Raw genomic sequence first — 24,967 nt, 5'->3', positions numbered from 1 at the left:
TAGATATTATTCATATATATTATAAGCTCATAACACATCACCCTCATAAGATATAATAAAAATTGAATGCTTTTGATGTGCTCCACGTACGGAATTTTTTGATAGTTAATATTGAGCCTATCTGAATATACCACACAATATTACTAATAGTTATATATTTATCTATTATGCAAAATTAAGAATAGAGCTGATAACCATAGAATTTGTAGCATCAAGGTTTGCTCGGAAAAACGTCACTTTTTTCACCTTTGATGTGCTAATATCTCAGTGAATACTCAATAGCACTCATTCTAATACACATAACATGCATCTATATAATATAACAAATAACACACATATACATTTATCAAAATTAACGAAACTTTTTTTGATGCGAATATCTTGGAGATTCCGAAAAATCTTGGACCTTTTACATCAAACATACACAGAACAAATATACTCTTAAAATAAATTATATTCACATTGTCAAATCAAATTTGACACATTTTTTTAAGATATCGAAATTCTTTTTTATAAAAAACACATGAAACACACTAAAATCACTTATATATCTACTAAACATATATTATACATACATATACACACTCAAAACACACTCAATATTACTCACAAACATAGATATATTTTGTATCATATAACTAACTATTAAACTAAGTGTGTCTAACTACATCAACATAATATATATTATCTATAGATGATATACACATCAACAAAGCATAGTGTTACCGTTCATAGCAAACTTAATGCAAGCTCAAATATAGGGTAAATATTAATATATTGATTTGATTACATCAATGAACTACATTATAGGTGGCCTATCTGGTGGTATCACTCATTGGTGCTGATAACTTTTATAGATGTCTGTGACCAAACTTTCCTCTCAATTTGTCGGCTACTTTGGTTTCATCCCGAAAAGTATGAACAGCTTTGGAAGATTAATGAAGATAAAGAAAGAGAACTTTCGAAGCTTAAAGGAGAGAAAGAACAAGAACTTTCAAAGCTTAAAGGAGAGAAAGAACAAGAACTTTCAAAGGTTAAAACAGAGAAAGAACAAGAACTTTCCAAGCTTAAAGGAGAGAAAGAACAAGAACTTTCAAAGCTTAAAACAGAGAAAGAAAAAGAACTTTCAAAGCTTAAAACAGAGAAAGAAAAAGAACTTTCAAATCTCAAGGAAGAGAAAGATCTACTTTCGAAGCTTAAAGAAGAGAAGGAACAGGAAGTTTCAAAACTTAAAGAAAAGAATGAACAGCTTTCGAAGCTTAATGAAGAAAAAGAAGGAGAACTTTCCAAGCTTAAAGGAGAGAAAGAACAAGAACTTTCAAAGTTTCAAGAAGAGAAGGAATTGCTTTCCCATCTTATAGAAGAGATGGAACAAGAAATTTCAAATCTCAAAGAAGAGAAAGATCTACTTTCGAAGCTTCATGAAGATAAAGGACGAGAAATTTTCAAGCTTAAAGAAGAGAAGGAAAAGCTTTCAAAGCTTAAAGAAGAGAAAGAACAAGAAATTGAAAAACTCAAAGTGGAGAATGATAATGAAATTGGTCGCATCATAAAAACGAAAGATCGGGAAATCATTCAAATGCTAAAAGATAAAAAGATTGAAATTGAGACAATTATTAAACAAAAAGATGTCGAAAAATCCCAGGAGTTACAAAAATATTCTGAAGAATGCTCAACATTTTTTGCAGAGAAGGAGAAACAAATTTGTGATTTTATTTCATCACTTTTGGATGAAAATGTAAAAATTATAGCTTACATTAAGGAACGATTAAATTCACAACTGAAGAATGGAAATGTTGTGCGCAAAGCGCAAAACATACCGCCAAATAAGCCAAATAGCTTATTACAACGTGACATTTCGATACCCGAAATTGATTTTGAAAACCTAAATTAAAAGCAGGTTATTGAACCGGTTTAAATAAATTATAAATTTAGTTGTATTATAAATTTTTATTTACTAAAGGTATACATTATGTGATTTTCATCTTGTAATTCGTTAAAAAAATGCATTCCATTAAATGTTATAGTTAAATTGTAGATAGATTATGCTGAAAGTATTTCGGAATTCAATAGAAGCTGATATCAAGCTATTTTATTAAAAATTATTGGCTAATATATCAAATCGATATCACATATTTATTTTCAAAACAAGAGTTTAGACCCTATAACTGCAAGGTTACCATATATATCAGATTGGTATCAAAAATAACTATTCTTGGATTTTCTTGATTTTTTAAGAAAAGTCATGGTATTAGTCCGGGAACAGGACAAATTTACCACACGGCACTTTTTTTAAAAAAAATTAATGGAGCGGAGCGATACTCTTGGAACCTTGGAGCTCTTGTGTAGTGCATGAAAACTCCAAGATTCTAGCATAAAACATATATCATAGACATAATTTCTTCAAATATAATTTAAGGTTATTTTAAAAAATTAGAAAAGCGTAATTTAAGGTTATTGAAAAAGTTACGGAGTTTTGATAGATTTTATGTAAATAAAATTAGTATATTTAAAAAAATTGAGGATAATAATGATTTTGGAAATTAGGTGGAGGAATTATAAATATATTAAGGGATATTGTATGATTGTGGGAGATATGCATAGGCAATGTCTCCCGGAATGACACATTATGACCGACAAGAGTGCATAATACACTCTTGTCGGTCAAATATTTGCAAACGTATTGTGATTGCAAATAATTTTGTCATTCCTGGAGACATGCATAGGCAATGTCTCCCGGAATGACACATTATGACCGACAAGAGTGCATAATACACTCTTGTCGGTCAAAGTTCCGCATTCAAGTTATGAATGCGGAGCTTGCTAACATTCCGGGAGACATGCATAGGCAATGTCTCCCGGAATGACACATTATGACCGACAAGAGTGCATAATACACTCTTGTTGGTCAAAGTTCCGCATTCAAGTTATGAATGCGGAACTTGCTAACATTCCGGGAGACATGCATAGGCAATGTCTCCCGGAATGACACATTATGACCGACAAGAGTGCATAATACACTCTTGTCGGTCAAAGTTCCGCATTCAAGTTATGAATGCGGAGCTTGCTAACATTCCGGGAGACATGCATAGGGTCGAACCCAAATTTTTCCCAAAAAAAGTGAAAAACCCATTTTTGCAGTGGCGGCGGTTACTGCAAAAATGGGTACTTTGCGAATATTGGATAAAATTAAAACCTGAAACGGCAATATATCATAACTCATCTATAAGGTTCTGCTTTTATATTCTTTTTTGAGTCTTGAACTATATTGTGTAAGTTATTATTTGATATCTTTAAATTTTGAGATAATATCACAGATAAAATACACTTGTCAAGTACCCACATATTTCACAATTAATAAGTTTCTATCTCTTATATGCTTTGAGCATCACATTCAGATTTGAAACGAAATTGAGATATACAATTTTTATTACTATATCATATATTTACATAACTATGCTCATATGAATTCAGTGTGTCTTTGTGAGAATTATGAAATTTGATCAAGATATTTCACGAATTTCAATAAATATAAAATATTTTCAGAAAATGGAATAATATTATTAGGTTTTTATATGATTGATATATATTTTATACAACAAAATGAGTATAGCTGAGTTTTTTAAATCTCATCTTATTAAACCAAAAAAATCGTATTATGGTAATTAAATTCGTGTAGTATCATTCTTATGGTATATATGTGCATGCCATGCAATCCGTTTGTGCTTAGGATTGGATGGCACGCACAATCTGAAACTAAAACCTCGAAGCAAGGAATAGTTCATGTAAGGATAGAATATTTAATATTCTATCCTTACATGAACTTGAATTGTGGAGCAATTGTGTGGATTGCTCCACTTTTCCTTGCATCGAGGTTATCCGGGGTGAAGTCATAGTAAAGACATTCATATTTATAGGACGTCTTTACTATGTCTTGAGTGTGCGTGATGTGCTATTTGTTTATGTTCTAGACAGAACATCACGCACATTCTTTTCATTTTTTCCCAAATTATATGAATTTTGTGGAAATATACTAATGCATATATGTATAGATGTTGTATAGTATATGTGTTAGTTTATTTCAAATATATATGATTACATTAAATCTGATTCAAATAATGAATTGTAATTTTTCGAAGTGTGCCCATATTTGCAGGGTCTAGTGATAAGACCCTGCAAATATGAGCACAAATCGTGAATTACGTGCACTTTTTGTTTTCGATGCGACATCGAAAGCAACATTCTCGTATTGTGCCCATATTTGCAGGGTCTAGTGATAAGACCCTGCAAATATGAGCACAAATCGTGAATTACGTGCACTTTTTGTTTTCAATGTCACATTCGAAATTTGTTTCTCGAAAGGAGTTTACAAATGCAATAGTCTATCCTATTATATTGCAGTTGTAAACTCCTTTCGAGAAAAGCTTTCACTTTGTGGCACGAATGTCACATTGAAAATTTGTTTCGCGAAAGGAGTTTACAAATGCAATAGTCTATCCTATTATATTGCATTTGTAAACTCCTTTGTTCGAATACTTCATTATATTAATATATCAATATCAAAATATTTCTAAATTTCCTCTAATATACTTTATTTCTCATTATGATTCTAAATACTCATACTATTCAAATATAGTTTTTTCAAATCTCTATTTTTCATATCAAAGTTATTATTTTTTTCTTTCAAATTTCAAATTTTGAATTTTTTTTGGAATTTTTTATTCAATTTTATATTTATTTTATCATATTCTTATTATATAGTATTATTATTCATATTTATTGTTTTAATTTTTCAATGCATACGATAATTTCTTATTCAATTTTTAAACAAATGTTTTGATGGGACGAGCTTACTGAGCATAGGCTCATCCCATCAAAACATTCCATTCAAAACTCTGGCCTTCATCGAGGCCAGAGTTCGCAATTCATCTCCTCAAAGCCAAGTTCCTCGACGGTCGTCCTCATTAGGCACGATCCGAGAGGAACTTGGCTTTGAATGAAAATTACAAGCTCTGGCCTCAGGAAAAGCCAGGGCTTCGCATACCATCCTCGGGGCCGTCTTCCTCAAAGACCGCCCTGATTCGGGGCGGCCGGAGAGGAACTCAGTCCCGAGAGAACGTCCCTACGAAGCTCTGGCCTTTCCTGAGGCTAGAGCCTGCACATTTAATCCCCAGGGCCGAGTTTCGTCGATTATGGATGTTCTCGTCGAAACTCGGCCCTGTAAGACATAAAGATACAGGCTCTGGCCCAAGCAAAGGCCAGGGCTTCGCTTACAGTCCTCAGGGCCGGTTTCCCCAAATGCCGCCCTTATCCCGGGCGGCAGGAGCGGAATCCGGCCCTGGGAAGCTTACAAAACGAAGCTCTGGCCCAAGCAAAGGCCAGAGCCTGCAAGAACAGTCCTCAGGGCCGAGTTCTGCGATGATCGTCGATCATGTCGATGGTCTCGCAAGAACTCGGCCCTGAAAGAAAGAAATATACAGGCTCTGGCCCAAGCACAGGCCAGAGCTTCGCTTACATTCCCCAGGGCCGGTTTTCTCAAATGCCGCCCTTATCCCGGGCGGCAGGAGCGGAATCCGGGGCTGAGCAGCAGACACTTGCAATCATATGTCGCGGCAAGTGCACCTGTGGTGCCAGAATGCACTTGCCGCGACATTAGCGAAATGCAAAGATGATGCCGGAAGGAGCGGCAATACTGGCAAAAGCCACTCCTTCCGGCACCAGAAAGACTAGAAGGGGGCCTTGACCTTGAGAAAGGACCCCTTCCCGGTCTTTCTGAGATAATTCTTATTCTTATTCTATTAAAATATTGTTTATTTACATTTTTACATCCAGAATATACATATTCACACATATTAAAATGCATCACACATATTATGCCTATCTAAACACATGTAATTCATATTCATAATTTCGACACTCTCAGAACTTAATATATTCATATATACACAGCTATAAACTCTCATACTCATATGGCATATGACATCTTTATACATTAATACCCTCAAAAACCTATATTGATCTGTAATTGATAATGCTCAGTGTGTCTAGTATGTGTTATTTAAGAGTTCTCATCTGATATGCGTTTTAAACACTATATAGTATATGCCCTATCTATAATTAAGTCTATATAAATATTTTTTTGGACCTCATTAAGTTATATAAGATATACATAAAACTAGATTCTGCCGAATTTGATATATGTTATGCTTATTAGCCATGAGCATCTGCCCCCAAAAGATCAGGTATGGTTTATAAAAAATTAATGAGTTATAGCGAAAAACCCATTTTTGCAAAACCGCCACCACTGCAAAAATGGGTTTTTCACTTTTTTCATAACAAATTTGGGTACGACCCGACATGCATAGGCAATGTCTTCCGGAATGACACATTATGACCGACAAGAGTGCATAACACACTCTTGTCGGTCAAATATTTGCAAACGTATTGTGATTGCAAATAATTTTGTCATTCCTGGAGACATGCATAGGCAATGTCTCCCGGAATGACACATTATGACCGACAAGAGTGCATAATACACTCTTGTCGGTCAAATATTTGCAAACGTATTGTGATTGCAAATAATTTTGTCATTCCGGGAGACATGCATAGGCAATGTCTCCCGGAATGACACATTATGACCGACAAGAGTGCATAATACACTCTTGTCGGTCAAATATTTGCAAACGTATTGTGATTGCAAATAATTTTGTCATTCCTGGAGACATGCATAGGCAATGTCTCCCGGAATGACACATTATGACCGACAAGAGTGCATAATACACTCTTGTCGGTCAAATATTTGCAAACGTATTGTGATTGCAAATAATTTTGTCATTCCGGGAGACATGCATAGGCAATGTCTTCCGGAATGACACATTATGACCGACAAGAGTGCATAATACACTCTTGTTGGTCAAATATTTGCAAACGTATTGTGATTGCAAATAATTTTGTCATTCCTGGAGACATGCATAGGCAATGTCTCCCGGAATGACACATTATGACCGACAAGAGTGCATAATACACTCTTGTCGGTCAAATATTTGCAAACGTATTGTGATTGCAAATAATTTTGTCATTCCGGGAGACATGCATAGGCAATGTCTTCCGGAATGACACATTATGACCGACAAGAGTGCATAATACACTCTTGTCGGTCAAATATTTGCAAACGTATTGTGATTGCAAATAATTTTGTCATTCCGGGAGACATGCATAGGCAATGTCTCCCGGAATGACACATTATGACCGACAAGAGTGCATAATACACTCTTGTTGGTCAAAGTTCCGCATTCAAGTTATGAATGCGGAACTTGCTAACATTCCGGGAGACATGCATAGGCAATGTCTCCCGGAATGACACATTATGACCGACAAGAGTGCATAACACACTCTTGTTGGTCAAAGTTCCGCATTCAAGTTATGAATGCGGAACTTGCTAACATTCCGGGAGACATGCATAGGCAATGTCTCCCGGAATGACACATTATGACCGACAAGAGTGCATAACACACTCTTGTCGGTCAAATATTTGCAAACGTATTGTGATTGCAAATAATTTTGTCATTCCGGGAGACATGCATAGGCAATGTCTCCCGGAATGACACATTATGACCGACAAGAGTGCATAATACACTCTTGTCGGTCAAATATTTGCAAACCTATTGTGATTGTTTTTAAATTCTATTCAATTTCTCAATATTCTATCTTAAAAAATAAAAAACCCTCAAGTCTTATCCAATTTAAATCATTATAATACATAAAAAAATTTTCCTCCCAAATTATAACTTATTGAATGATTCTCTTCAAATAGCCTCAATTCATAAATTTAACACACTCAAAAAGGTATTCCATCAAATTCTTATCATTTATTTTATATTTAAAATCAAATAGCAAAATATAAGATATATTCTTTAGAACTTCTGAAGTATTTTATTCAAAACATTGTATTCCAAATTGTATTGAAAACATTTGTAATTGCTTAATGCTTGAAATAACTATTTTTTCGAAAATAATTTTCTACAAATTTGAAATAACTATTTTTTCGAAAATAATTTTCTACAAATTCAAAAAATTTGTAGAAATTTTTTGAATTTGTAGAAAATCGACTGTTGTATAGCCCTACAAAATATATCCACGTTATATAAGGATGTCAATTTGGAAGAAAAGTGAGAAAATTCCTAAAATGCTAAAAATGAATTTTCCAAACGTGCTTTTTATCTGATTTTTTTGATTTTGAAAAAAATTTGGAGAGAAGAACTCTTCGTTTTTGAATTTTATCACGATGGTTTTAAAGTATATTAGACACATGTATTGATATTACTATTTTTGTATATTTTGAGAGAAAATCCCTAAAAAGTGAGAAAATCTAAGACGGTTTGAGAAAATATATAAACTATTGAAAATTTGAATTAAACTTCTAATTTGGAAAGAAGAAAAATCAAAAATCGAGATTTAGACTCAGCATCAAATGGAGAACAAAATGTTTCTTCATATGAAGGAAAAAAATTTTCTTGTGAACAAATAGAGTTTTTAAAATTTTATTGTATGTAATGAAATAAACAAATATTAAAATTATTTTTTGATAACAAGAAAATTCCCAACAGAAAATATTTGAGACAAAGAAAAAAGAAAATTGAAAAATATTACTCTCCTTTATATTTCATGAGATTTTAAATTTATTCTCATAAAATTGACAATTTTATACGTTTAGATGAAAATAATTGATTTTGCTTGAAATAAAAATTATTGTTTGCTTACAGCTATCAAATAGATTTTTGCTATTTTGATTAAAATTTGTTAATCAAATTAATAAATTTTTTGTAAATATCTTAAATATCTGGATCACTCACTGATACAATGAATTGAACGATAAAAATAATACAAACTCAACTAAGTTTCCTGTCTTTCAACTAAAAAAAATTATGCAAATTAAATTAAATTGTTTATTCAAATATTAAACAAAGATGAAGTAATTACAGTTATCATAAACTTTATGAATAACTCTGTAATTGGTTCAGATTTTCGTAAAAATATTTTTATTAATATCGATAAGAATACGTTTACCTACTATCACAACATATCGATAAACAAGAGTAGAGTGATTTTTATCATCGAAACTTTTTAAAAGCTGTAAGCTGGAAGTAAAAATCTTGTTTTTTCTGAGTTAGTTGTAGAACTATTGATGCACGAGTTATCATTGTGATGTAGAAGGATGTCAATGTACTGACTGAAGGATATGAAGTGAATTGAATTTCATTGAATTTCAATTTGATCAAAATTTGTTGAAATGATATGAATGTGTCAACATCTGTATCACTCTCTTTCACTCCTTCCCTATTTTTTCGAGAACGAAGCTAGCTCAGCTTTCGCTGAGCGAATTGACACTTTTGATGCCCTAAACGTACATACTCTCAAATTTATCGAAAAAAATTATACCACCTAAACTAGTATATTCTTATTTTAAATATGATATTATCCTTAGAATCCACACTAGAATATATTTAAATCAACTTTTAAAAAAGTTCGAATCCTGCGCGTCTCACTTTTTAAATTTTCCAAAAGGAAAATTATATTCTCCTAAAATGAAAACAATTTTCCGAATTGACATCCTTACTTTATATAAAAATAACATTTGTTTTGATTTCTTATTAGTTTGCTTAATCTGCATTATGAGCTTTTAACTATATCAATTCGCATTTTGTTGGAATTTTGCTAACTGGGTATTTATTGTGATAACACAATAAAGAAAATTCTTGTTTGAATTTACAGTAGTTCCACGATTTTCTAGGTTTGATAGAAAAAATATAGTCAAATTTTGATTCTATTATACGCCACGAAGCAACAAATAACATTTACAATAAGAATTCTATTGAAGAACTGCCGTGAAACTCTAAAACTTGTAAAAATAAAATTTATAAACTAAGAAAAAAAATATATGCAAAGTTTTTTCTTGGTTTGAACCTGGAACCTTTTTCGCTCACCAAAAGTGCTTTAACCGATATTCCACACCAGTGTTGGAATTTGACAAAAATTTTATGCTATATGTATACTTTTAATGGTACCTGAATATTTGGTTAGTAGTATATGATGCGGGTTGTGTGACTTTTTTTGTAATCGTAAGAATTCTCACATAATTGAATGATTTTTGAACATACTTCCGAATAGCAGATTTTAAAAATTTATGAATAATTTATAAAAAGTTTTTATTCCTACAATTCCTATATTACCATTAATAAAAAGAATATATTTTATAATAGTTTCATTTCGAACATGTTAAAATTTATCTGCATTTCGAAAAATTTTATTATAAATGATAATATAATTTATTAAATTAATATATAACTTATGAATTTTTACTTTTTGTATGAAATAAAATTTAGTATTAATAAAGTTATAAAATAAATTGGTGCATGTTAGATGTAAATAAGATATAAAAAAGGTGTTTATGAATACTTTAGCAGAACTTCTACTGGTAGAGTTTATACTGGCAGAACTTCTACTGTTTCCCTCAAAATTGAATACTTTAGCAGAACTTCTACTGGCAGAACTTCTACTGGTAGAGTTTATACTGGCAGAACTTCTACTGGCAGAACTTCTACTGGTAGAGTTTATACTGGCAGAACTTCTACTAGTAAAGTTTCTACTGGTAGAAACTTCTCTGACTGCAGAATTTCTACTGGTTATATATGGTGTCAATTTTTAAAAAATTTTGAATTCAATGAGTTATATCAAAAATAAAATTCTTGAATAGAGTAAAAAAATTTAAATAATTTATTTAAATATTTTCTTCTGACATTTTTGAATAATTTTTTTTTTAATTCGTAAGAAAATGAGTGATCAAGATTCGTAACCGTCAATCAATTAATGGATGCTCTTTCACCAATTCTTGAAAATGTTAAACAAGTAGATGTTTATTTCGATGATTATGTAGAAAGTTTATATTATAAAGGTAAACATAATATTAAACCCATTGCTTTTGCATTTGATAATAAATTAATTGAAAATGCAAAAAATTTGGGAATTAATTCCAGATATTGAATATATAACGAATATAACTAATAAATGGTTCAAACGAATTCCAACCACAAAAGTTCTTTGTAAATTAATGATCAAAACCGAGGCCAAAGAATTTCATGAATTTACATATCATCCAAATAAAGTTTCAGAACTAGAAAATGAAAACTTCAGAAAATTAAAAGATAGACTTTCAAATGATCGTATTGAAAAAAATAAATAACTAGCAGAAGTTGCATTTAATAATGAAATATTTGATGAATATAACCTTGAACTCAGTGATGGGCTTTAAGGACCCGGGCTCAACGAGTCATGATTTATGAAATCAATTATTTGATTCATTCTTTCTTCAATCTTTCTATTCTTTTTGTTAAATCATCAATTTTCATTAATGAGGTGATTCTTGATTGAGGAATAGATTTCAAACTAACCACTCCTTTTATTTTTGAAATTTTGAATCCATCAACTTTAAACATTTTATTCAATTTACATGTTGTCAATTCTTCAAATAATTTTTTATTATTGCATAATAGTCATTAAATTCTTCAACAGATGAAAAAATTTTATTTCAGTAATTGGTTTAACAACGTTTATTTTTTGTTGAACATTTCACTTTCATTTATTTCTTCCTCCTCTGTTTCATTTATTTTTAAAATCGGTTTCATTTATCATTAAATAAAAATTAGAATATAAGTGATGAAATATATTTTTTAATTAATATTAAATCAGAAATGGCGGCAGGATTCTTTAAAAAATTATGGGAAGGAATTAAGAAAGCTGCGGTTGGGTTCATCAAAGAATTATTAAACCCATTGCAAACTTTTTGGCACCAGTAGCGAAAACGGCAGGAACTATCATAGGTGGAGTATTAGGTACTAAAGCAGGTAATCCGGCGATGGGAGCACAAGCAGGTAACGCAATTGGTGGAATTGCTGAAGGAATACTTAATAAAATAGGGGTAGATAGTGGAAAAATAAATAAATATTATTTTTATCTTAGTATCGGTTGAGTCTTTGATAAACTTTTTCTCTCTTTATTTAATATTTCTCTTATTGGGGCGGCTTTTGGGTTATTGATTCAGCAACGTCACTAATTGCTTCTTTATTCTTAAATATCCAATTTGCTCCTTTCTTCATTGTTTCCCAAACTTTATGCGCTCCTCTTTTTACTTTATCCCACAGTTTCTTAAAGATCCTGCAGCCATAGTTGATTATTTCATTAAAATTAAAAATTCATTTTCATCTTTTAATTTTGATTTTTTATTTATTAATAAATGACGACTAACTATTTGGTGCCAAACACTAAACCAATTAATGGAAATGTGTTTCATTCATTCGAAAAGATAAATGAAATATTCGCAAAGAATGACGGTAGAAGATATTATAGAGAACTTGAAAGTTCATGCTATGACTCTGATGCTCCATATTTTGATGATAAACAAACTCATTTAAGAATTACAAATCCGGCTCATGATGTGAACCAATTAGGTGACACATATATTAAACGCAAAGTTAAAGCAACTCTAGTTTCAAATAAAGCTTTCACATGTGATGCCGCTTTTAAATGCATGCGTTTATTCGTTGGTTACAAATCATCAAATCAAAGCTTTAAACAATTAGAAGTAGAAACCGAAAGAGGTGATGCCGGTTATCTTCAGATGGATTGCGCCCGTGAATCTTTCGCATTTGCAACATATAAACCAAAATCAGAAAGGAAAGTTAAAAAGTTTGTTCATTCGTTATATAATAATGTTCAAAAATATGATAACTCAGTATGTGGTAAATATATTGACCCTTCAGAAGTTTTCAAAAGCAAATGAAGAAGTTGATGTCACTTTTGATATGATTATTCCGGTAAATGATTTGTTAGCATTTCAGGCGTTCGATGATTATCCTAAATCATTTGGTGAAATCATTCTTAAATATTATGTTTTCAGGGATACTTTAGTATTTTGTCAGGTTGACCGTTAAGAGTTGCTGATTTACAAAATTACGTTTATGAAAAGATAACTGATGAAAATTATGAAAAGATTATGAATCATGTTTATAAATATGATCGCAAATTCCAACAAATCGGACTTCCTGCCAAATTAATTACAAGCTTAGCCGCTACATCTGCTGACGCAACAGTTGATAACGTTATTATTTCATGCACAAAGATGGAAGTTTTAGAGGATAAATGCATTACACCAGGATACGGTTTAATTGAAGAATCAGTTAAAGCAATACCACGTTTATTCAGTAAGGAAGATCCATTCATGATTCCAGCTCAACATATTGACGTTCGTTCACTAAATGGAGGTTGCATCACTCCTGAAGGTATTAGCTCAGATTTCTCATACGCTCTTCATAATGTTACAGATGTTGTGTTAACATTTCCAAGAATGCAATGCAAAGAACAGTTTTAGAAAATCCAATGCTTCGAGGTCTTCAGGTCACTATAGATTCCAGAAACTTCCCCGATCAAGCGATGACCACAGTGGGTGACATATTCTTTACACGTATGCTTCAAGCTTCTGATTTAGATGGAGTGAATGAATGCACAGAAGAATACGAGGACTCATTAACTAGACCACTGAATGATGATAATGGCACACCATTAGCTAGAACATGGAAAGACCAAACTTCATTCTTATGCACTATTCCAGTTCAACGTGATGGAGCGGGTATATTCTTTGATGGATTAGAAACTTTCAACTCACAAGTTACAGTACAAGTGAAAGCTTATCCAATCATTCAGGGTGAAAATGACACTTACTGTTCAAAGGTGACAAATCCTCCTCAGGTTTGGTTTACTAGGACTACATATTGGACATGGACACCGGACGAAGGTTTGAAATATCATCCAACAGGTACACCACCACAGTATAGAAGTTCATATGATGAAATATTGATGAATAGAAATGTTTAAAATTATAAATTTATTTTTGATTAAATGGATTTAAATTCTGAAGAATTAACAGATGTATATAATACTACATAGATGATATGATTAATGAAGCATTGAGTGATAATAGAAATGCTCTATCTAAGGAAAAATTAATGAAAATTCCATATTCTGAATGTTATTTAAATTCAATCACTGCAGCAATTGGTAAACAAAATAAAGGTAAAACATTAACGATATTAAAACAAATTATCATTATTGCTAACACTTCCCCCTTTCACATGTGTTAATTTATATCAACCGTTCAGGTTCACCTTCAGATGATACATTTGAATCTTTAAAGCATTTAATCAAAATTCCAATTATTTATTTATCACAAGAAGAAGCAGAAGATTATTTAAAAAACTTTTTAATGTATAAAGAATTATATAATACAATCAAGAAGCAAGGATTAGAGGATAAAATTATTGATAAACAACGGGATGAATTATTTGAAACACTTTCTATTTCAAATTTTGATAAAGAATTTTTGCATTCACTAATTTTTCTAGATGATGCCGTGAAATCAAAACTAATAACAAATGAGAAATCATATTTTAATCAATTATTAACTCAATGTCGACACATATTCAGTGTTCATTCTTTATGGCTGTTCAATACTTTCAAAGCATTAAGCACAAACATTAAATCAAACTGTCAACCCTTTTCATTTTCAGTGGTTTTAGTCGTCAACAGTTGAACGTTATGCTTTATCAAGTGAATTTACCAATGAGCATTAATGAACTTTACACACAATATCAACAATTAGGAGAACATGGAAAAATAATAGTTGATTTAAATAAAGGATGTAAATTTGATTAACTTTTTATAATTAATTTTTATTTTTTATTTATAATTAAACATGACAGAAATAGCAAATCTTCTACAGGTTCCATTAAAACAAGGACAAACAAAAAGGGTGCATATAATAGAACTATGAAAGTTCCAGACGGAATGAAAGAATTAGTCCATTGTTGCCGGTCTTCAAAAGGATGTTAAACAAATGAGAAACGTTTTAACATTACCAGAAGCTCAAGCATATGCCAAACGTCATGGACCAAATTGGGAAGCACACGAAGCAGACATTACGGGTCCAAATGGAAAACCTGATGGTATAAATGAAGTTTTCGTTACTGATGGTCAAGGAAATATTAAAGTCATAAATGGTATAAATTAACAATGACGATTATCCTAAACGTAAAGCATATAATGAACGTTATCCTATGCAATTTGATGAAAATGGAAAAGCTGTTAAACAATACATTGGAGAAGGTGAAAATGGTCCAATTAATTCATACCGTCATAATCCATATTCTTATTTCAATGAAGAATTAAATGCTATTGAAGAGGGACCGGATGGATTACCACGATATGTTAATCAGTTTGATGGTCAATATGCAAATTTGAGACCTGAAATTCCAGCTAAGAAATTCTTTAAAGTTGCTTTATTCGATCCAGTGTTCAATGAACAGAAAGAAGCAATGAAAGTTTAAACCAGTGGCAAGAATTTCTTCATCTTCACTTTCAGAAGCGTTCAAGGAATTGATAAAGAAACCACTTTATTCTCAACAAGGTTATAACTTTGATTTAATTAAAGAAAGTGATAGACGTAAATTAGAAAAATCAGATGGTTTTAAGAATGCATGTAATGAAATGATTAAAGATATTGTAAATGATAAAATAAGACTGGAAGAAACTCAAATCATATCAATAACATAATTGGTGCAGTTACAAAGAAAGTATAAGCAAACAAGGATGAACCTTGGGATATTACCGTAACAACTAAATAAAACTTTAAATATATTTTTCTTTTTTTATTCAATTATAAATGAGAAGACGTTTCACAAGTCAAAAGAACACAAACGCAAAAGCAGAGATTACGGTTGGTTATAACGTAAATGATGATAAATCACGAATTATTCAAAATGTTAAAGTTAATGTTAGTCCTGAATTAACAAGGTCAGCAACACAGTCCAATTTATTAACTCGTGACTTACCAAAGAAAGAGGAGGAGCAAAATAAAGAAGATGGAGACCCAATCATTTTATCTGAACCCGGTAAAGAACCCGTTGAAATCCCCACATATCCAACATACCCCCCACCTCTTTCATCAAACATCGAGAACCAGGAATCTACGATTCCAGTCGCAATGCGCCATATAAAATAGACATTAATTCTGAATTAATGAAAATTTACCGTGATATAATAATTAATAATTATGATTCAATAATAAATTTAATTGACCAATCTGGTTTAATTATTTTACCTTATGAATCATTAATTCACATTATCGCCATTCTTTGTGATGTTCAAGATTCAGACGTTAAGATTCAATTTTTCATAGATGATGAGGTTTCATGCTGCGGAACAGTTGCAAAAATAAATCCTATAAAGGATATTAGCACAATTAAGATATCAAAGAACGGAACAACAACTGAACTTCATTTAACATATAATGATATTTATAATAAAATAGTTGATGAATATAAAATATCACTTGAAAAATTCTTTGTTAAGGCTATTTAATATTCAAGCATTAACATTATCGAATAATAATCCTTTGAATCATAATCAATAATAATTGACCTTTCACCAGTTTCTATCGTTTGTTTTATTTCTTTTTGTTCCCCACTATCCGGATCGGTCATTGTAATTGTTTTTGTTATAGTATCAGCTTTATCTTTAACTTCAATCTTTTTCCATCGGATATTTAAACCAAAATTCCAAAAATTCGATATTGTCAATCTGTTCATATTTTAATCTATCAATTACATTTTTAATACCATCTGAAAATCTTATGAAATGGTCATTATATGGGTTTGATTGAACTAAATTTGAATGAAGTGAAATATAACCTGTTGATGAATATGACATTGACTCATATTTTCTGAAAACACTAAAATTTATAACATGAATGAATTTCTTATTCGTTGAATTTATGAATTCTTGAGGTAATCTTATTCTAGTTTTATTTATCACTGGAAAATAACGCTTTACCATATTTTTAATCGTAATAAAAATGTCAATTATCAATATTATTTCGAATAATAGCTGTGAATTAAATTTAACAGTTAGCGGAATTTATAATGTTACTCTCGTTTCTGTGAGTGGTAAATTTAATCCCATTCTTTTAGACCCTTCAGATTATATATCATTTATTAAAGATGACCTTGAAAAAACGTATGATATGTATATAAATAATGTGATAGCGAAATGGGATATTAACATGATTTTAAGTTATTTAAATGAATCATTTATCGTATGGTATGAAGAAAATTTTAAATCAAAACCCGATAAACTTTTTGAACTTGATGAAATAAATAACCTTATTAAATTTCCGCTGAAAATTAAATTTTGTACTCCTCATCTTCGTTCATTGTTGGGGATATTAAATTTTGAAAAATGTTGGGGATGTTTTGTATTCTGACACTGGTTCCAATTTCATTTTAATCAAATGTGATAAAGTTAATACCCCAATGAGATTTTCACATCAAACATTAGACCCTAACTCTTACCCATCAATACAAAACATTTTATCCATCAACTTAAACACATTTTCTTTATCATATCCGTTTCAATTATCCGGGAATTCATTTATTCTTCATTCAAAAGATTTATCAAATATTAAATTTAGAATAACTGACCTATTTGATTGTGATTTAGAATTCATGAATGAAATATTATGGCAATTTCAAATAGAAAAAATAGCTGATGAGATAACAGATTAAATATTTATTTTTAAATCATAATAAATGATTAAACAACAGCAACCACAACAACTTAAGGCACAAAGCACCCAGGTCCCTCAGACCATTACATACGCCATATATGCATATAATTCAAAGACGGCAGAACAAACGCAAAGGTTGAAATATGGAGATTTGGAGATAGTATTGAAAAATGAACATTTCGAATTCGTTTGCAAAGGTGGTGCGGTGATATCAAATATAAAAGAAATTTTATTTATGAATTCAAAAATTAAAGGTATAACGGATGATATAACATCAATTCCACCAGAAGAACAGAGATATTACGCATTAAATGCATTTCCTAAAGTTTTGAAGATTGGAAGATTTAATTTAAATGAGGAATTCATAGAAGGTTTCCTAAATGACATAATGAAGAAGGTAGATAAGGAATACGTGGATAGTGAGTTAATGAAGAAGGCAAATTTGGTTTATGTTGATGAAAAAGATAATGAAATTAAAGAAAGGGTTGAATGGTATCATGAATGGACATCAAAGATTTTAAAAACTAAAGCCGATACAGGATGGGTTTCAGGATGTTTAGACCTTAAAGCGGATAAGGAATATGTTAACGATGAGTTAAATAAGAAAGCAGATAAGGAATATGTGGATAGTGAGTTAAATAAGAAAGCTAATATATCATTTGTTAATGAAGAAATAAAACAATCAGAGGTCTATTTTACTCCGCCATTTTTAAATTTTATGAAATCATCAGATAAAACCTTTGATATAGATTCTTTTGAATGGATATGTTTCGATGGAGTGACCATGTATTTATTTTATACAGCTGGAGTGCTTTATTATTTTAAAACAAATGATTTTCAAAACTATGAATCATTTACTCCATCTGTTTTGAATCCTGATACACGAAAGCCAATCATTAATCCAAGAATTTTATATGTTGAATATAATAACGGTAAATTTATGGGAATGATAACGGTTGAAGATGATTTTTGCCCTTGTTATTCATTCGATTGTATCCAATGGTTCAAATGTAATTTAAATCAAGATGCTAAATTTAAATATTCAAATAATCCTATTAGATGCGTTAATAATAAATGGGTACTAATTTATGAAGTCAATCAAATTTTTCATTAGTGAGGATGGGATAAATTATTATATGTTTAGTATGATGTCATCAGATTTGGAAATTGATTATACAAGTAAGTGGTATTACATTAACAACATGTATTTTATCCTACAAAATGATAAAATTTATAGATCATCTTCAATACCACAAGGTCAATTTGAACAAATTTTTCAAGCTGATGGAGACATTGAAGCTTTATGTTATGGATCAAATGTTTATGTTCTCGTTTCAGGTGAAATGGTCTATTCATATCCTGTAAGTTATAACAGACATATTTATTTATCACAGGATTTATCAAATTGGGAATTGGTTTATTCATTCACTCCAAAACTTACTCAAAATTATAGATTTACAAATTTATTTTATATTGATGGGTATTTCATTGCTTTAGGATGTGGTGATTTAGTAAATATCAGTAGTGATGGAAGAAACTGGTCTGAAATCACAAAATTTCAAGATGTTAGAAAAGCAATTTTCAAAAATAATACGTTAATATTGATAACAAGACCAGTTTTAAGTACTCACCCAAATTCAATATTATATAATAAATTCAATATTCATAATGGATTAAATACAATTCTTGAGATGATTTACCCCATTGGTTCTATTTATACGTCAATGAACTCAACAAATCCAGCAACAGTTTTAGGTTTTGGTATGTGGAAGCAGATTGTGGATAAATTCTTATACTGTGCTAGATATTCAAAGCAAACGGGTGGTTCGAAGAAAATTAAAGAAGCAAACTTACCCCCGCACACTCATACAGGAACTACAAACTTTTCTGGCGACCATAGCCACTCATTAAGAGACCACCCATTATACAACTCAGAATATGAAGCTGGTTATGATGTTTTATCTCCAGATTATAACCATTCAGCAAAAAAGACTTTTCGACCAACTGAACCAGGAGGAAATCATGTCCATACTTTCACAACAAATCCAACCGGCTTGGGTAAGGATTACATGCCACCATTTGTGACTGTATTTGCATGGTACCGCGTTCAATGAATGTGCTTGAGCCCAGACCTTTGGGTTAAGGCTTACCGAATGAACTAAATAAATTTTATGTCTGTAATTAATTAGGTAATGAAGTAATGGATGAACTGCAGAAATATATGTTTTCATGAATGTTTACGTTAATGGTTTTTAGGTTATTCAATAATTAATTATTTTTGAAGAACTGAAGGTGTCACTACGTCACCATGTGTCACTCGGTTATTTAACTTCTCTTAAAATTACTGACAACATGACATTTTGACAACATTCCCGGAAATAAATTTTATCGTTTATGTTTACGTTAATGTTTCGTAAATGTTTTCATGAATGTTTTCAGTGTCACTACGTCACCATGTGTCACTCGGTTATTTAACTTCTCTTAAAATTACTGACAACATGACATTTTGACAACATTCCCGGAAATTTGATGCAGTCCAAAAATAAAGTTAGTTTTAAAATTATTTTTATTTATTTTTTTATTTTGTATGTAAGAACAGAAATGTCAGTCGAAGCAAAAACATTCACGAACAAATCTAATGGTGAAACATTCACAAAAGGCACTTATAATGGTATTGAAGTCTTACGTAGAGACAAGGATGGTTACATTAATGCAACAAAGATGGCGAGAGAAGCGGGAAGGTTAAACCATTTAAACAGATTTCTCAATAGTACTAAAATGCAGGAAATTTTTGAGTTTTGGATGAACGAATACGGTCAAGCCAAAAGTGGCTCGACCTCAAAACAAGCATTTTATGAGCTTACTAAGGGTGTTATAAATGAATTCAAAGGTATTTACATACATCCTGACCTCGTTCATTTTGTTGCTGAATGGTGCTCTGTAAAGTATGCATTTTATGTCAAAGATATTATGGACTCCATAGACAAGAAAGTTCATGAGAAATTAGATGAAGAAGAACTCGAAGATACAGTAGAGAATGCTAAACATTTGTTTGAAGAAGAAGTTAGAAAAATGTGCGAAAAACAATTAGAACATGAACGTGAGATATATTATGGTTATAGAGATTCTCCATACGAACTAGACCAATGGGAACAAGAAGATTTAAAGAGAGAATTTAGAGAATATGAACTCGCTAAGATAGCATTAGAAACTGCAGAAAAGAAGTTAAAAGTTTGGGGTCGTTTTGTAAAAAAATATTGTGAGTAAATGAACCATTTATTTTTGTCATAAACGACCAAAAATAAATGTTTACGTTAATGTTTATGTTAATGTTTTCAGGTCATTCAATAATTAATTATTTTTGAAGAACTGAAGGTGTCACCAGGTCACCATGTGTCACTCGGTTATTTAACTTCTCTGAAAAAATGAGACAACATGACATTTTGACAACAACACAGGAGGAAGGTAGTTATGAATTATTTTTGAAGAACTGAAGGTGTCACTATGTCACTCGGTTATTTAACTCATGACATTTAGACAACAACACAGGTCATTCAATAATTAATTATTTTTGAAGAACTGAAGGGGTCACCAGGTCACCATGTGTCACTCGGTTATTTAACTTCTCTGAAAAAATGAGACAACATGACATTTTGACAACATCACAGGAGGAAGGCAGTTATGACTTATTTTTGAAGAACTGAAGGTGTCACTATGTCACTCGGTTATTTAACTCATGACATTTAGACAACAACACAGGTCATTCAATAATTAATTATTTTTGAAGAACTGAAGGGGTCACCAGGTCACCATGTGTCACTCGGTTATTTAACTTCTCTGAAAAAATGAGACAACATGACATTTTGACAACAACACAGGAGGAAGGTAGTTATGAATTATTTTTGAAGAACTGAAGGTGTCACTATGTCACTCGGTTATTTAACTCATGACATTTAGACAACAACACAGGTCATTCAATAATTAATTATTTTTGAAGAACTGAAGGGGTCACCAGGTCACCATGTGTCACTCGGTTATTTAACTTCTCTGAAAAAATGAGACAACATGACATTTTGACAACATCACAGGAGGAAGGCAGTTATGACTTATTTTTGAAGAACTGAAGGGGTCACCAGGTCATTTAACTTCTCTGAAAAAATGTGACAACATGACATTTTGACAACATTTACGAAAATATGATGCAGCCCAAAAATAAAGTTAGTTTTAAAATTATTTTTATTTTTTTATTCCTATATAAATGACAGCAACAAACAACAACAGCAACTTTATCATTTCTGATGAACAAGTTATTGATTCATTAGCTGAGGAATTAGTTGTGGCAGAAACTAAAACCCTCAACGAAAGAATTGGTGAAAACAAGATTGATTTACATAACTACCTCAAACATGATGGAGGAAGAGGAAGGGAAACTGGTACAGCTTTATTAGTAAATAAAATTTCAAATTTAACGATTATAGATGTTGATATCAATAAATCGTACAATGATGAACTTAAAGAAACGGTTAGGAAAGACATTTTATCAAAACTTTCGGATAAAGATGTTATCGTTAAAACCGCATCAGGAGGTCTTCACATTTATTGCAACACTAATTTCTTCTATGCAGTTTCGAACAGAATGATTAAATGTTATTCCTGCAATGATTATGATATTGACATAATGACTTCTATTGATGATTCAAAGCGTTCATTAGTAGTTATGGCTGATTCAAGAGTTCGCAAGAATGCATCAGAACCAATCAATACATACTCATTCATTCGTGGAAGTTATGATTCAACATTAACCAGAACAGTAAACGATATATTAAATGATTTGAATATTAAGGTAAGAGTTGAACAGAAGAACGAAGAAATAAAGAATATCATGAATGAAAACAAAGATGTAAACATTGACGATAAACTTGCCCAGAGCATAGTTGATGGCATCTGTGATTTTGAAGTACATAATGATGGTGGAAACATGAATTTAGAAAAAGAAATAACATTATTCACACTGTTTCAAGCTATTAATTCGTTACCAGATCATTTAATTAATGAAGCATACGATAACGTTTATAACTTCTGCAGTTTAACAGAAAATGCTAAAAGTAATTTTGAAAAAGCACGTAGTAGATATGCACATTTAATGACTTCTCCATTTGTTTTAGTGAAGATTCTAAAACTATATCAAAAGGAATATTATGATGAATATGTTTTACCTTTATTACGTAAGCCAAAAATAACATTTGATATCAAACTTGATGACTCGTTTTTGATAACAGATATTAGACGCAAGGCTGAAAATCATCAGTATAAAAACAGTTCTGAAGTAATTGAGGATTTATCACGTGTAATCCGTTTTGTAGATTGTGGAAACAAATATTTCATTCAGAAAGATTACAACATACACGACAAAATGAATCAAATATCATTTGTTCTTCAGTCAAACATGAAAGAGTCACTCAAAATGATTAAATTATTTAAAGAAGAAGGTAAAACCATAACAGCATGGGACGTACTATTAAATCAATTGTCTTCATTAACCGTTAAGGGTGTTTGCTTTAAATCTGATTCCCCAGATGTTTTCTCAACGTTTCAGGGTTATAAATACAACATTCTTGAAAAGCCTGATTACTCAAAAATTGAGATGTTTATGAATTTCATTAAAGAAGCCATTTGTGATAATAACGATGAAGTGTATAAATATCTACTCGGCTGGATTGCATTAATGATTCAACATCCTGGAATCAAGAATGAAACAGCAATTATTTTGAAAGGACTTCAGGGAACAGGTAAAAACAGATTTACAGACATTATTTCTGAACTTCTCGCTGGTTATTCATGTAAAAACATTACTGAAATAAGTGAGCTAACGGGTAATTTCAACTCAGTAGTTGAAAATAAAATGTTTCTTGTACTTAATGAACTCAAGAATGTAGGTGAAGATAGACTCGCAAACTTCAACGCTTTGAAATCAATTATTACGGATAATGAGATTAGAATTAATGAAAAGAATCAACCCAGAAGAACAGCTCAGAATGTTGCCAATTTCATTTTCGTAACTAATAACGTCTACCCCGTCAAAATTGAAGTTGGAGACAGAAGATACGTAGTTTTAAGGGTTAATGGTAAATTCAAGGGTCAATTTGATTACTTCAAGAATTTAATGGATTCATGCACTAAGGAATTTTGATAATTTACTGACGTATTTTATGCAATATGACCTTTCATCATTTAATGTACGAATCATACCGATGACTGAAGCCAAACAAGATTTAATAGAATTATCAACAAATCCTTTAGATGAATGGATAAATACACATTATGATGAATTATGTGCAGGTATGACGTGTAAAAATGCTCTATTCTGCAAACCATCAGACATGAAAGACAAAAACTTTCAAATGAGCATTAAGGATAAATGTGAAAGGAAACAAAGAAAAATAGATGGTAAACAAACATTGTATTATGTTTTGAAAGAAGAAATGAAAGGATTATATAAACAAATTGAACCAAACGATAATGAGGAATCATTTACTGACGATGAAATACCTGTGAATGAAGCTTTATAAAGTATGACTGGAATTTATTTTTGCCTTCCTCCTGTGATGTTGTCAAAATGTCATGTTGTCACATTTTTTCAGAGAAGTTAAATGACCTGGTGACCTGGTGACCTGGTGACCCTTCAGTTCTTCAAAAATAATTAATTATTGAATAACCCATGATGTTGTCAAAATGTCATGTTGTCACATTTTTTCAGAGAAGTTAAATGACCTGGTGACCTGGTGACCTGGTGACCCTTCAGTTCTTCAAAAATAATTAATTATTGAATAACCCATGATGTTGTCAAAATGTCATGTTGTCACAAACTTTAGAACGGCATAATTTAAATTTTTATTTTTATCATAAATGAATACCCCACAAGCTCAAAATTTACCACGAATCATAACAAGGGAGGAAATGATAAAAATGATGCAAGAACATGTTAAAAATAACAAACCACTAAAATTGAGAAAATGTGGTTATGCAGTAATGATGGAAAGAGAGATGTTGTCGAAGAGGAATAAAAATTAAATTTGGATTGAGTTTAAAAATTCATCTTTATTAAATTCATCTCTTCCAATCAATTTATTTATTCTATTAAATTCTTTTATTTTTGCTTCACTCAGTTTAAGGATTGAACGGTAAGTTTCTAATTTTTCGATTATTTCTTTCCTCTCTTTATCGTTTCAGTTCATTAGTTTTATTGTTTTCAACCCCACCGCATTGCGCTTCTTTTTGTAATAGCATATTTTTGAT

General features: G+C 31.1%; 6 protein-coding genes across 6 annotated transcripts, besides 2 other annotated features; all 6 read left to right on the top strand.

Moving 5' to 3' along the window:
- Positions 1–1,366: 1,366 nt before the first annotated feature.
- On the top strand, positions 1,367–1,894 carry TVAGG3_0767530 (uncharacterized protein; the record flags this gene model as incomplete). Its single annotated transcript, XM_001299379.1, has 1 exon — positions 1,367–1,894. One exon carries the CDS (start codon positions 1,367–1,369, stop codon positions 1,892–1,894), a length of 528 nt encoding a protein of 175 aa, XP_001299380.1.
- Positions 1,895–2,258: 364 nt separating this feature from the next.
- Positions 2,259–2,470: a mobile genetic element.
- Positions 2,471–13,431: 10,961 nt separating this feature from the next.
- On the top strand, positions 13,432–13,926 carry TVAGG3_0767510 (uncharacterized protein; the record flags this gene model as incomplete). The annotated part of the gene is made up of 1 exon (XM_051245863.1): positions 13,432–13,926. The coding sequence occupies one exon, from the start codon at positions 13,432–13,434 to the stop codon at positions 13,924–13,926; it is 495 nt and encodes a 164-aa protein (XP_051092450.1).
- Positions 13,927–16,122: 2,196 nt separating this feature from the next.
- Positions 16,123–24,967: part of a mobile genetic element that runs on past the window's edge.
- TVAGG3_0767500 (keratin-associated protein family) lies at positions 18,955–19,785 on the top strand (the record flags this gene model as incomplete). Its single annotated transcript, XM_001297127.2, has 1 exon — positions 18,955–19,785. A coding segment is annotated over one exon (831 nt), but the record flags the coding sequence as incomplete, so codon positions are not given.
- TVAGG3_0767490 (uncharacterized protein) lies at positions 20,273–20,938 on the top strand (the record flags this gene model as incomplete). The annotated part of the gene is made up of 1 exon (XM_001288749.2): positions 20,273–20,938. One exon carries the CDS (start codon positions 20,273–20,275, stop codon positions 20,936–20,938), a length of 666 nt encoding a protein of 221 aa, XP_001288750.2.
- TVAGG3_0767480 (Prim-pol domain family) lies at positions 21,930–23,640 on the top strand (the record flags this gene model as incomplete). The annotated part of the gene is made up of 1 exon (XM_051245862.1): positions 21,930–23,640. A coding segment is annotated over one exon (1,711 nt), but the record flags the coding sequence as incomplete, so codon positions are not given.
- On the top strand, positions 23,923–24,240 carry TVAGG3_0767470 (uncharacterized protein; the record flags this gene model as incomplete). The annotated part of the gene is made up of 1 exon (XM_051245861.1): positions 23,923–24,240. One exon carries the CDS (start codon positions 23,923–23,925, stop codon positions 24,238–24,240), a length of 318 nt encoding a protein of 105 aa, XP_051092448.1.

The sequence above is a fragment of the Trichomonas vaginalis genome, chromosome III (assembly GCF_026262505.1).
Source record: "Trichomonas vaginalis G3 chromosome III, whole genome shotgun sequence".
Classification (NCBI taxonomy): domain Eukaryota; phylum Parabasalia; order Trichomonadida; family Trichomonadidae; genus Trichomonas; species Trichomonas vaginalis.
Note: the sequence above shows the minus strand (reverse complement) of the source record. Positions and strands in the feature narration are given on the sequence as shown.